This window comes from Silurus meridionalis, chromosome 15, assembly GCF_014805685.1.
Source record: "Silurus meridionalis isolate SWU-2019-XX chromosome 15, ASM1480568v1, whole genome shotgun sequence".
NCBI lineage: Eukaryota > Metazoa > Chordata > Actinopteri > Siluriformes > Siluridae > Silurus > Silurus meridionalis.
In genome coordinates, this window is record NC_060898.1 from 23,998,416 (window position 1) to 24,010,915 (window position 12,500).

A 12,500-nucleotide genomic window follows, 5' to 3' on the forward strand; every position below is an offset into this window, starting at 1 on the left:
TCATTGTTGCAATATTCGAGGAATAAAATCCTCACCATCATCTCTATAATGTTCACTATATGAGTTGGTATCAAGAAGTGTTAAAACTCGCTCTGTTTACAAAGAAAGTACTTTATTCATCTACTTTTCCATCACCTTCAAAATAGCCCCCTTGTACAGTAATATAGAGCTCCCAGCGTTCTTCTGGAACATGTCCTGGAAATCTCCTTTTCAAACTGTGTCAGGCATCTTCTGTGATCCGCCCCGGATCTCCGCAACGCTGTCAAAACAGGGGAGTGGATCTCAATCTTTAGGGAAGAGGGTGAAGTCCGCAGTAGTCAAATCTGGCGAGTAGTGTGGTGTGGAAGTGCGGTTGCGATGTTTTCTGATGTACACAGGATGATCTTTTGGCATTTTGTTTTATGAAGGCCGGTGCTCCCTGTGACTGTGCATGCAGCCTTGTGCTGCCATCTGTTGGCCTGTTACAAAACTAGTCTCGAACCTTTTTGATACCATTGAGAACACTGAGATCCGATCATCTGTCTTTGGTAACGATTTACAGGGACTAATTTACGAAATTAAAATGTATATTTTTAATTTGTTGATATCTATAAAGCTGCTTTGTGACAATGTTCACTGTTATAAATATACAAATGAAATAGAATTGAATTCATTAATCAATTGATATCGCGACAGAACTGGTAGTTTGTGTTTACAGCCTGGTTTCTCTCTATAACCGTATTGAAGGCAGACTCTAAAGCATGTCAGATAGCAGCGATGTTCTCCTGCTAGCATCGGCATGAAAGACTCTTTTTCTACTCCAGACGGTCCCAGACGAGACTCAGACAGGAGCTTGCACCTACAGCAAACGTCTCTAAACATTATATCAATTTTTTTTTTAAATAGTAAATATTCTGACAAATAAATATTAGATGATGCGATTTTATTTTTCATGTCTATTCGTCGTTCTGAACGTTCTGTTGTCTTCTTCCTGCACGTCTCGAGTAAATGATGACCGACAAAAGCAATTAGGAAGCACTTCCCTAAACATCTTCCCTGGTGCATCCTCAGGACTTGTTTGGTTTGGCGATTATTTGATCCAGAATGAGTCACTGCACATTACAGACCAATTTCTCATCAGAATTCTTTTTTATTGTTTTATCATTTTATTGCTTAATACACACACTGGTTCATTAAAATTTTTTACAGCAGGAGATTTTATGTGAATTCTGTATGAAAGTATTTTTGTGCCAAAATTATAAAAAGTTAAAACTTGAATGAGTGAAAAAAACCAGGAGAAACAGTAATAAAATGTTGACACGGTTTTTAAATAAACAGTGTTTAATGGGTTATGGATGTGTGTTTAATGTGCAAGCTCATGTTCACCCTTCTGGCACAAACCTCTCGTGGGTGGGTGGGGCTTAGCTGTGCTGCACTCTCATTGGTTAGTGAGCTGTGAATGAGCAGATCCAGGAAGCAGAGACTTTAGTGAATTTTGGATGCATTAAGTGCTTCATTCATTCAATAATCACTTAAACCTCAAATATCATTTCGGAAAATGATTAGAATAACTGAGAATTTCTTACTGCAGTAACTACAGAGAACTTCATCCAGAACTCTCTCTTCAGGATCTGTCCATTCAAATCTCACTAGCCAATGAGAGCAGATCTTCACAAGAATCTTTACTTTTATATTTTTTATTTATTATATTGATTGATTGCTGTTGAAGGTTTCCGGAATCTGCACCTGGACGATCAGATGACGCTGCTGCAGTGCTCCTGGCTGTTCCTCATGTCCTTCGGCCTCGGATGGAGATCCTATCAACAGTGCAACGGAGGAATGCTCTGCTTCGCTCCTGACCTCGTCATCAATGAGTAAGACTTTAAATTTGCAATTAAAACTTTGTAGAACAAATCGTTTGTCTCGTTGTTCAGAAAGCGTTAGTTTGACTCGAAATTGCCACAGCTAGTGGGAGGGGCTTGTTCTGTTTTCCTGTCAATCACAGTGACATTAACCAATCATAGGCATCTGTCAGGTCGTGTATGTAAGAGGGCACATTGTTTATGAATCTAAGTGTGTGTGTGTGTGTGTGTGTGTGTGTGTGTGTGTGTGTGTGTGTGTGTGTGTGTGTTTGTCGCAGGGAAAGGATGAAGCTGCCCTACATGGGTGAACAGTGCAAGCAGATGATGAAGATCACCAACGAGCTGGTGCGACTTCAGGTCTCCTACGACGAGTATCTGTGTATGAAAGTCCTGCTGTTGCTCAGTACAGGTTCGTGCAGTCGTTCTTACATTTTAAAATAATTACACTGAAAAGAGTGTGTGTGTGTGTGTGTGTGTGTGTGTGTGTGTGTGTGTGTGTGTGTGTGTTTTCCTACGTTTATCTAATTATATAAACAGGAAAATTAACACAATATGGCAAAAGTTTGTGGACACCTGACCATAAGATTGTCATGTGAATCTTTGTAAGCATCTCATTCCACATTTAGTCTTCATTTGCTGTTATAATGAGCTCCACTCTTCTGGGAAGATGCTCCACTAGATTTAGTAAAGTCAGGTAGTGATGTAGGTGAGGAGGTTCCTGGGGTGCAGTCAGCGTTCACATTCATATCAAAGGTGTTCGATAGGGTCGGAGCTCTATAGCAGGAGATCTTCCACATTAATCCAACTCATGGAACGGAGATCTTCATAGAGCTGGAAGAGTTTTGGGTCTCCTAAATCAAGTGAAGGAAAATTTCATGCTACTGCATCCAACCACATCCGATACACTTGTGTGTCTCCAGCTTTGTGAAAACAGTTGGGAGAAGAACCAGATATGTCTTGAAAAGTTATTAGGAACAGCAGTGGAAAAGGTTCCTGTCTCTCTGCAGGTGCAGGAGATGATTGTGTTCATAAGAGTCACATGTTCATTCACTGTATATTTATTATATAGTAAATTGGAATTTTGTGTTGTTTTGTGTTGTGTGTCTGCAGAACATTTCATTTTTTGCAGAATGTTTTTTTGCAGTTTGTTCCAATTAAATAAAAAAATCTGATTGAAGAAGAAGCAGTTATTTGGTGCTTGTGTTAGCGAGAGATAGCGTGGGTTATAAGTGTTTTTCTCTAACAAGGCTTTTAGAATCCTCTAAAAATGTCTTCATGACGTAAAAAGGATGTGCTCAGGTGTGTTCATTACTTTCTGAACAAATGGAAACGACATCAATTTAAAGAAAAATGCTTTTTTTTAATTTTGTTTCATAAAATTACATTTGCTTTGATGAGAAGAAATCTCGCTCTTCTGCTCTGCTCTCTCTGAGAATGAATGTGTTTGGAAGAAGGATACGCATCTGAGGAACACACAGAACGAGTTCCTCTGGGGTCTAATGTTAGGGTTCAGTGACTGTTCACTTTCCTCTGATTCCTCAGAAGGACGCAGGACCTTGTAGATATCTGGATTTGACCTAATGTGGCTTACCTGCTTTGTGTTCTTCGTGTTGCTTCTCTGCAGTACCGAACGATGGGCTGAAGAGCCAAGCTGTGTTTGATGAAATCCGCTTGTCCTACATTAAAGAGTTGGGCAAAGCCATCGTGAAACGGGACGAGAGCTCCAGCCAGAACTGGCAGAGGTTCTATCAGCTCACCAAGCTTTTAGACTCCATGCAGGAGGTGAGATCATGAAAGCTGGAATCATCTGGAGTAGAGATTATAATAATACTTAATTTTATTACCTAATATCTCTTTAAAAGAAGCGCTGAGACACTGTGCTGTGGTGTAACAGGACTTTTATTTAAGATGTTTAGATGTTACGCTCATTAACTCCTCATTGGCTGTGGTTTTTGTGTTGCAGATGGTGGAGGGATTGCTCAACTTCTGCTTCTACACGTTTGTGAACAAGTCCATGAGTGTCGAGTTCCCTGATATGCTGGCTGAAATCATCACCCACCAGCTTCCCAAAATCAAAGACCGCAGCGTCAAACCTCTTCTCTTTCATCAGAAATGACTGCCTTCAGATACAGACGATGCCTTAACTTCACCGAGAGCCCACAGCCTTGAGCAGATCTTCAGCGATCACGGCTTTCTGAGTGACACTGCATGGTTTATTCTGAATTTTTGAACTCAGTGTCTCTGAAGCTTGCTTTGGAGGGAAAATAATGACAAATGATAAAACAGAGGACTGGATTTATAGAGCGAGAGAGAGAGAGAGAATACACACACACACACACACACACACACACACAGACACACACTAAGGAACATCAGAAAAGGGAAAATGTGCCTTTAAAAAAAAACAAAGCGCTGCGATATGGATTTCTTACTGTAAATGGCTTACATGCTTTTTGTGTTGGTGCCTTGTATCTGTGGTGGCTTTTCTGCTCTCCTTGAAAAGAGCAGTGTTCAGTGTTCTACAGCAGGCAGCTGAGTGATCCTCAGGAGTGCTGAAAGTCAGGACCCTCGCTCGGAAATACTGTAGAACGCTTTTTCTCGGTTTTCCGAGGCAGATCTTCTGCGTGTTGTTCATGCGGTCGTGTGGTTTTTGTGTTTCTGAAGACAGGCATCAGGTGACTTTGGAGTAAAGTGTAGGTTCAGCTACATTCCCTGGGATTTGAGATGTTGCAGGTTTTTATTCTCTGTTGGCTGAACTCAACCATCAAACACCAAATGAAAGGTTTTCCATCTTCATTTGTTCTTTCGTCTTAGCAGCAGATCAGCTTCTGATTCAGACTCAAATGGGTTCATGAACAGATCGAAGCAGGAACTCTGTGAGCTGTGAGTCAGTGATGATCCTCACTGCAGCTTCATCTCTGTCCTGAAACAATCCTTTTAATTAGAATTTGAACAAAAAAAACTTTAAACTGCTTCCTGTTTTTCCACATTTTGTGATCCTTAAAAAAAAGTTTCATTAGTGAAGATCAGAAGGTTTGTTACCAAACAGTAGTTTTTTTGCACTGCTTGTACTTTAAGTAGAGGCTGCGTGTGTGTGTGTGTGTGTGTGTGTGTGTGTGTGTGTGTTTGTTTGTGTGTGTGCACGTGTGTGTGTGTGTGTGTGTGTGTGTGTGTGTGCACGTGTGTGTGTGTGTGCACATGTGCGTGTGTGTGTGCACATGTGTGTGTCTGTGTGTGTGTGTGTGCACGTGTGTGTGTGTGTGTGTGTGTGTGTGTGTGCACATGTCTGTGTGTGCACGTGTGCACTCGTGTGTGCGTGTGTGTGTGTGTGTGTGCACATATGCGTGTGTGTGCACATGTGTGTGTCTGTGTGTGTGTGTGTGCACATGTGTGTGTCTGTGTGTGTGTGTGTGTGTGTGTGTGTGTGTGTGTGTGTGTGTGTGTGTGTGTGTGTGTGTGTGTGTGTGTGTTCTATAAATGCTAGTGCTTTTTCCTGCACTTCATTGTTCCTGTGTGAGTTACTGCTTCTGTAGTGTGTATTTGTTCTTCTTTCACTCTCTGATGCCAAAACCTTCACACGCTCTCGTGTCTGCTCAGGTCCGAGTCCTTCTGTCCACTCTGGAGGTTTTTATATATAAAGTAAGGGCGATTTTTTTTTTCTTTTTTTTTTTAACCACACTGCACCAGCGAAGCTTCATATGAATGTCTAAAGTCTGGTTATTTTACAATATTCTCATCAACTCGCCGTTTTATTTATACATCGCTTTACCTTTTGTCTCACTGTGACCAGAACCTCTCTGTGTTCTAAACAATTCCACTCCTGAAGTCATGGTCGAGGGTGGAAAACTGTTCAGGTGGTCATGAGTTCAGATCTCAGAACCACCAAGCTGCCCCTGCTGGGCCCCTGAGCAAGGCCCCTAGCCCTCCCCTGCACAGGAAGAGAAAGGAGATAAATGCTGGATATGTGAATGTAAAACTCTCCAAAAGGAATGTTTATGAATCCCACTGCAGTTATTTTGATTAGGAAGTGTCTGTAACACTCAGATATAAATACATCTTCATCAATATTTGTTCTTCAGCGTGACCTTTTTCCCTTCTTTGTCCCACCGTCTTCATTCTCGACCCCTGGAGCTGAGGGATGTGAGAAAAATATCATATCATGATCCGTATTTGTACGATATCTCTAACAAGGTACACTTAAACACCACAGTGAAGATCTTTAAAAATTACAAGTTTAGAAGCTGCTTTGCTTTGATTCAGTTCAACTTAATATCTGATTATTCTAAAAAAAAAACATTGTGTGTATATGACTATATAATAATATAGACAGTATCTCATGAGATAATATCGTGATTATATTGGTTTTATAATATCACATCGCCCAACCCTACTGCAAGTACGTTTCTCTGACTTGTCTATAATTCTGCACTATTGAGAAGAAATTCATGGATGATTCTCACCTATAGCGTGTGTGTGTGTGTGTGTGTGTGTGTGTGTGTGCGTGCGTGCGTGCGTGCATGCGTGCGTGCATGCGTGCGCGTGTGTGTGTGTGAGAGAATGAAAACCCCAGCAGGTCCACCAGCATCAGATTCAGGTCAGCTGTAGGTTCGCTTCAGCTCGGTTTTCTGTGATCAGGTTTTTATCCCTGTCTTGTGTCCGCTGCAGTTTAATACAAAACTGATGAATAAATGATGATTTTGGGTAAAAATCTTTTCCTTTTTCATCTCAAGCTCTTATTTAATAAACACACAATCAGTGCGATTTCAATAAGAAATATACATTTATATAATAATACATTTGATCAGACAACAGCGACGGCACTGGAACACTGAACATCCTGAAGCAGGAGTTCATTCAAACCTGCACATGTTTTTTTGAAGATCAGACATTTATAAAGTATAATAATAAACACATTATCTCATTATTTAGATTCCCTGAAACATTTCTGTCAGAAGTGTGGAGACACGGAGTTGAGACATTTTCACATTGCTTTTATTTTCGATACAACAAACTCTGAAGATGGACTTTAACCAAACAAACCTATAAATGTCCAGAACTTTATTTTCAGTGAAAAGTCTCCCTTATCATGAAGAACAGCTTCACACACTCTCAGAATCCAGACGCTTCGTTTCTCCAAACATTCAGCTGAAATACTTTGCTGTGCCTCTTATAAAACTCTTCAGAGATGTTCTTCACTAGATGGAGATTTCTTGTTCATCTCAGAGCAGTTCAGTAGGATTGAGGTGCGATGACTGGGCAGGTGGTTCCATGATAGATATCACTCCAGACGTCTGTCTGCTCTTTAAATAACACTTACAGAACTCAGACGTGCGCTTCGGATCATCGTCTTGTTGTTCGGTGAAGTCGCTTCCGATGAGCCGCAGTCCAGACGGAACTGCATGATGATGAAGTATGGAATGGAGACATGTAGGTTCTTTTACCTTCCAGAACCTTCTCTGCTCCAAAACAACCCCAAACCATTAAACCTCCACCTCCATGTGTGAGTGTGGGGGTGAGGGAGTCTGATCTTCTCTCCTGTTCTCCATCTCACACAAGTTCTTCTGGTAGAGACACAAATTCAAAGTTTGTTGCATAGAAACAAAATGAACTTGCATGTGTCTCAAAAGCGTTTAAAGTCTCCATGTTTCCACACTTTACACACACACACACACACACACACACACACACACAGACACACTCTGTATATTTTTTATCAGACACACTGCCATGCACTCGTGCAATTCCTTATTAATCTAAAAACATTTAAAGGTGTTCATCCTTCAGCAGCTCTGGGAATTCGCTTCGTTTTATATTCAAATGGTTTATTTTTTTTGCAGATGTTTTGTCAGGTTGTATTTTATATGATAAAAAAAACTGTATTGCACTTTTAAGTGAAAAAGTGTTAGTTTGCCTTGTAAGTAATTCTCTAAATGAGTGGAAAAGACTTCAGAGGGAATGTATGTGTTTTTTTGTTTGTTTTGATCGATGATGATGATGATGATGATGATGATGAAGAAGAAGAAGAACGAAAGTATTTAAAGCAGTTCTGTTTCTGTAGCACTTGGTATAATGTTTCTGAGCGCATGTTGCTTTACTTCATGTTTTATTTCCTCTCCAGGCCTCAGTCACATACTGTGAAAATGATAAAAAATTGATAAAGATTGTGTGTGTGTGTGTGTGTGGGTGTGGGTGTGTGTGTGTGTGTGAGAGAGAGAGAGAGAGAGAGAGAGAAAGTGATGATCCAGAGCCTGAGGATTTGCACTACGCTGATATTAGTCTGAAAATCTATTTTGTAAAGATTGAATGCAGATGTTCCACGTGAACGTTGAGGGCAGAAACGATGTCACAGGTGTTCGAGGTTTTGTTTGTATTTCATGTAAATGTAATCGAAAGTGAAGAACGACGTCTATTCCAATAGTTTTGTATCAAACATCAGTAGATTTAATCTGTGTCAATCTTTACACATAATTGATTAAATGTTGAACACGAAGTGAAGTGTGTTTGTTTTTTCTGATTGATGTTTGTCACGTCTGCGATGATGAACATGTGGATGTTTGTGTATCAGTTGATTCATGCGGCGGATTCCAGAGTTTTGGGTTAAAATGTAATGTAATAGAATAGAATAGAATAAATAAATAAATATCTATCTATCTATCTATCTATCTATCTATCTATCTATCTATCTATCTATCTATCTATCTATCTATCTATCTATCTATCTATCTATCTATCTATCTAAATTAAATAAGTTTATTTCTAATGACTAATCCATAGGTGGTGAGGGAAAGTCCCTGAGATGGTATGATTATGAAACCTTGAGAAGAACCAGACTCAAAAAGGAACCTGATAGTCAACACTGAATATCCATCTGTTAATGCTCCATCACTGCTCCATCACTGCTCCATCACTGCTCCATCACTGCTTCATCTGTCACTGCTCCATCACTGCGCCATCTGTTACTGCTCCATCACTGCTCCATCTGTCACTGCTCTATCACTGCTCCATCACTGCTCTATGACTGCTCCATCACTGCTCCATCACTGCTCCATCTGTCACTGCTCTATGACTGCTCCATCACTGCTCTATGACTGCTCCATCACTGCTCCATCTGTTACTGCTCCGTCACTGCTCCATCACTGCTCTATGACTGCTCCATCACTGCTCCATTACTGCTCTATCTGTTACTGCTCTGTCACTGCTCCATCACTGCTCTATCACTGCTCCATCACTGCTCTATGACTGCTCCATCACTGCTCTATGACTGCTCCATCACTGCTCTATGACTGCTCCATCACTGCTCGGTTTTAATGTGTTCACTGATGGAGTTTCGAGTGTAAAATTCTTCATAAGGATTAAAGTCGTAAATCATTGTAGTGATGAAGGTGTACTATTGCTTTAGATCAGTGTACTGCAGCGACTATTTTAGATTTTTAACATTTCAAATTTGCTTGCTTGCGTTTTAAATGTAAATTAAATTGGAAAATTTGTTTAATTATTAATGATAATTATAAATATAAATTATTTTATGTATTTTTTTACTATTACTGATATTAATTGTATTTCATAACTACATAAAAATGGCAACATTTTTTAAACCATTTTTAGTAAAACTATGATTGAATTTTAAAATGAAAGTAGCGGCTCAGTGGTTAAGATGGTGGAAGTTTAAATCCCAGCACCACTAATCTGCTGGGCCCCTGAACAAGGCCCTTAACCCCCAACCGCTCAAGCTTTATAAATATCATAATTGTAAGTCGCTCTGAATACAGAAAAAGGGCATCTGCTGTAAATGTAAATGAGAAGTATAAAATAGCTCTGCAGGAAACACACACACACACACACACACACACACACACACACACACACACACACACACACACACACACAGATTTTAATCTCAGAGTTGATTTTTTTCTTTTTTAATAATGAAACATCGAGTTTAATTCCTTTTTTTTTCTTCTAACAACTCAAGAAGAACATCAGAAAAAAATTCTTAATTAAATTAGATCTTTTTTTATGTAAAAAGAAAAATCATGGTACCAAAATTAAGTTAGTAGATTAAGCTAACGTAAAAATTATTATTTACATAAACATTATAATCAATTGTCCATTATTTACAACGTTAATAGACTGCAGGAGAACATCGAGAGAGAAAGAGAGAGGGGAGAAAGAGAGAGAGAGAGAGAGAGAGAGAGAGAGAGACAGAGAGAGAGAGACAGAGAGAGAGAGAGAGAGAGAGAGAGAGGAGAGAGAGAGAGAGAAGAGAGAGAGAGAGAGAGAGAGAGAGAGAGAGAGAGAGAGAGAGGGAGAGAGAGAGAGAGAGAAAGAGAGAGGGAGAGAGAGAAAAAGAGAGGGAGAGATTCATAAATATGAGAGAATTTAGATCTAAATGACTTGCGCTGAATTCACATTCTTAAACTGTACATCTCTTCAACATACCTGCTGAGAAACATGACAGGTGAAAGAACAGAAACAAGAAAAGGATAAAAAAAAAGGAAGAGGAAGAGGAAGAGGAAGACAGCATGAGCATTTAAAAAAATATTTCCCTAAATACAAGAGTGCAGTACAGAAATCTTTTTTTTCTTCTTTCCCAGAATGAACCAGTTTCCTCTCAGTAGTTTAAACACATCACACTGGGAAACCTGCAGGTGGACGTTCCAGATTAAAGAAAAGCAACACGAGAATCATTTTCCATCATTTTCCAGAAACATGGCTGTTTTAGGAAACACAGATATTTAATATTCCGTCTCTCACTAAAAGACTGAAATGATCCCGAATTGTATTCTTTCTTTTTGTTCATTTCAGTGCTTTTTTGGTAGCCAAGCAGACCCCCACCCCACAACACACACACACACACACACACACACACACACACACACACACACACACATACAAAGCTGTCTAAATTCTGGGCTGCTCATCAGTTCAGCTGCAGGATCTCGTCAGCTTCTGGTCCATGGCTACAAATATTCCACGTAGTTCTCAGGAATTAATCCGGTTTTCCCGTCCAGCGTTCCCTCTAACCAGCCTGGTTCTCTCGACGGATGAACTGAACGAGATGAAAGATAAACATCATAAACACAGTTTCCTGGATCTTGTGCACTTTTGATGCAGTTTTAAACTCTTCTCCATGTACAGTTTATGGTTCAGCTGTTAAAACTTATAACACATGACCCTCAGAGTGACTCCATAACAAATCAAATCCAGTGCAGTTTTATACATTATTACTGTAAGTCAAGTTTATTTCTATTGCACTTTTCACAACAGACATTGTCTCAAAGCAGCTTTACAGAATTTAGGAGTTAAGGTGAGCGATGTGTTTATCCCTGATGAGCACCATGGAGACTGTGAAAGCAGAAGGAGGTAGAAACCGTGCCAACGTGATGAATGTGAGGAAGACGTTTATTAGAGTTCTGAACACATTCACTGCAATGAACTGGGGTTTAAAATCATGTCTCCTGAGAGGCTCTTGTGCTTGTGGGAACTCACCGTTCTCAAAGATGGTTCCTGCAATGAAGGAGAGCTCGGAGTCGTGCTCGGCTTTGCAGGCGTACAGCGCACGAGCCTTTCGCTGAGGAGGACTGTGGGCAGAGGGACAACAAAATGTTTAAATGACTTCCAGGCAGCATGCTGTTCATACTTCATACTTCTCAGTAGCTACCAGGAACATTTTCCATAATAACCTAAAGCCTGAGTCACAACTGAGCAGAACGTTCAAAAGCTCCAGGAAGAAAAATGTAGGAAAGTCGACACACACACACAAAAGCACACGCGCACACACACACGCGCACACACACACACACGCACACACTCAGAGCTGGGTGTTAAAGTAATGGTAGTTGGTAATATATGTGTGTTGCCATGGAAGATGCAGTGTGAGGTTTGGGCTGAAAGTGTGAGAGGAGGTTTGGTCCACAAAGCACTGAAGAAGAAGCTCAGGACGCACCTAAGTGGAGAAGAATCGCTGGACGTGCAGGAGGCAGACTGAGGACTGGAGGGAGCAGAGAACATCGGCCAGGAAGGAGAGCGTGGTGAGGTGGAACTAGGTGATGCTGGGCTGTAATTCACACACACACACACACACACACACACACACACCTCTGAGTGATTGATGTATGAACTTAGATGTTAATAGAAACTGTAGACATCAGCTCTACTAATTATATTTGATGGCTGAAATGCAGAACATGCACGAGAAGGACAGATGCTTCTCAAGAGGAGCTTTAAATCTCTAATCTGCAGCCACTTAAGAAACACCTGCTCATTCATGCAATTATCCAATCAGCCAATCAGGTAACAGCAGCCTAATGCATAAGCACATGCAGATCCAGCGTCACGAGCTTCACACCAAACATCAGAATGGACAAAAGATTTTCTTGTCTTCACAAAGTTCAAATCATCTCACACCTGAAGTCCGATTGGAAATCTGCTGTTTTTGGAACTTTTATGGTGTTTGAGAGGAACGTGCAGGTTACTTTTAATTCCATGCAACAAACTCAGTAATGTGATGGTCTGAAGATCAACTTTGACCAAACAAATCTATAAATGTCCAGAACTTCCTTATCATGAAGAACAGCTTCACACACTCTCAGCATTGGAAACATTCAGCTGAAATACTTTGCTAAGCCTCTTGTAAAACTCTCCAAAGATGTTCTTCAC

General features: G+C 40.3%; 2 protein-coding genes across 4 annotated transcripts in view; one reads left to right on the forward strand and one right to left on the reverse strand.

The window, feature by feature from the left end:
* The window catches only part of LOC124397938 (glucocorticoid receptor-like), a 44,401-nt gene extending 39,402 nt beyond the window's left edge, over positions 1-4,999 (forward strand). For all 3 annotated transcript variants that reach the window (XM_046867836.1, XM_046867835.1, XM_046867837.1), the window contains 4 exons: positions 1,709-1,853; positions 2,120-2,250; positions 3,466-3,623; positions 3,805-4,999. In XM_046867836.1, coding sequence (XP_046723792.1) covers positions 1,709-1,853; positions 2,120-2,250; positions 3,466-3,623; positions 3,805-3,957 — 587 coding nt within the window. In that variant the 3' untranslated portion in view covers positions 3,958-4,999. The remainder of the gene's footprint in view (positions 1-1,708; positions 1,854-2,119; positions 2,251-3,465; positions 3,624-3,804) is intronic.
* A 5,676-nt stretch (positions 5,000-10,675) lies between these two features.
* The window catches only part of LOC124397689 (rho GTPase-activating protein 26-like), a 52,056-nt gene continuing 50,231 nt past the window's right edge, over positions 10,676-12,500 (reverse strand). The window contains exons 23-25 of the mRNA XM_046867331.1: positions 11,788-11,898; positions 11,331-11,422; positions 10,676-10,890 (exon numbers count right to left, since the gene is read on the reverse strand). Coding sequence (XP_046723287.1) covers positions 10,802-10,890; positions 11,331-11,422; positions 11,788-11,898 — 292 coding nt within the window. The 3' untranslated portion in view covers positions 10,676-10,801. The remainder of the gene's footprint in view (positions 10,891-11,330; positions 11,423-11,787; positions 11,899-12,500) is intronic.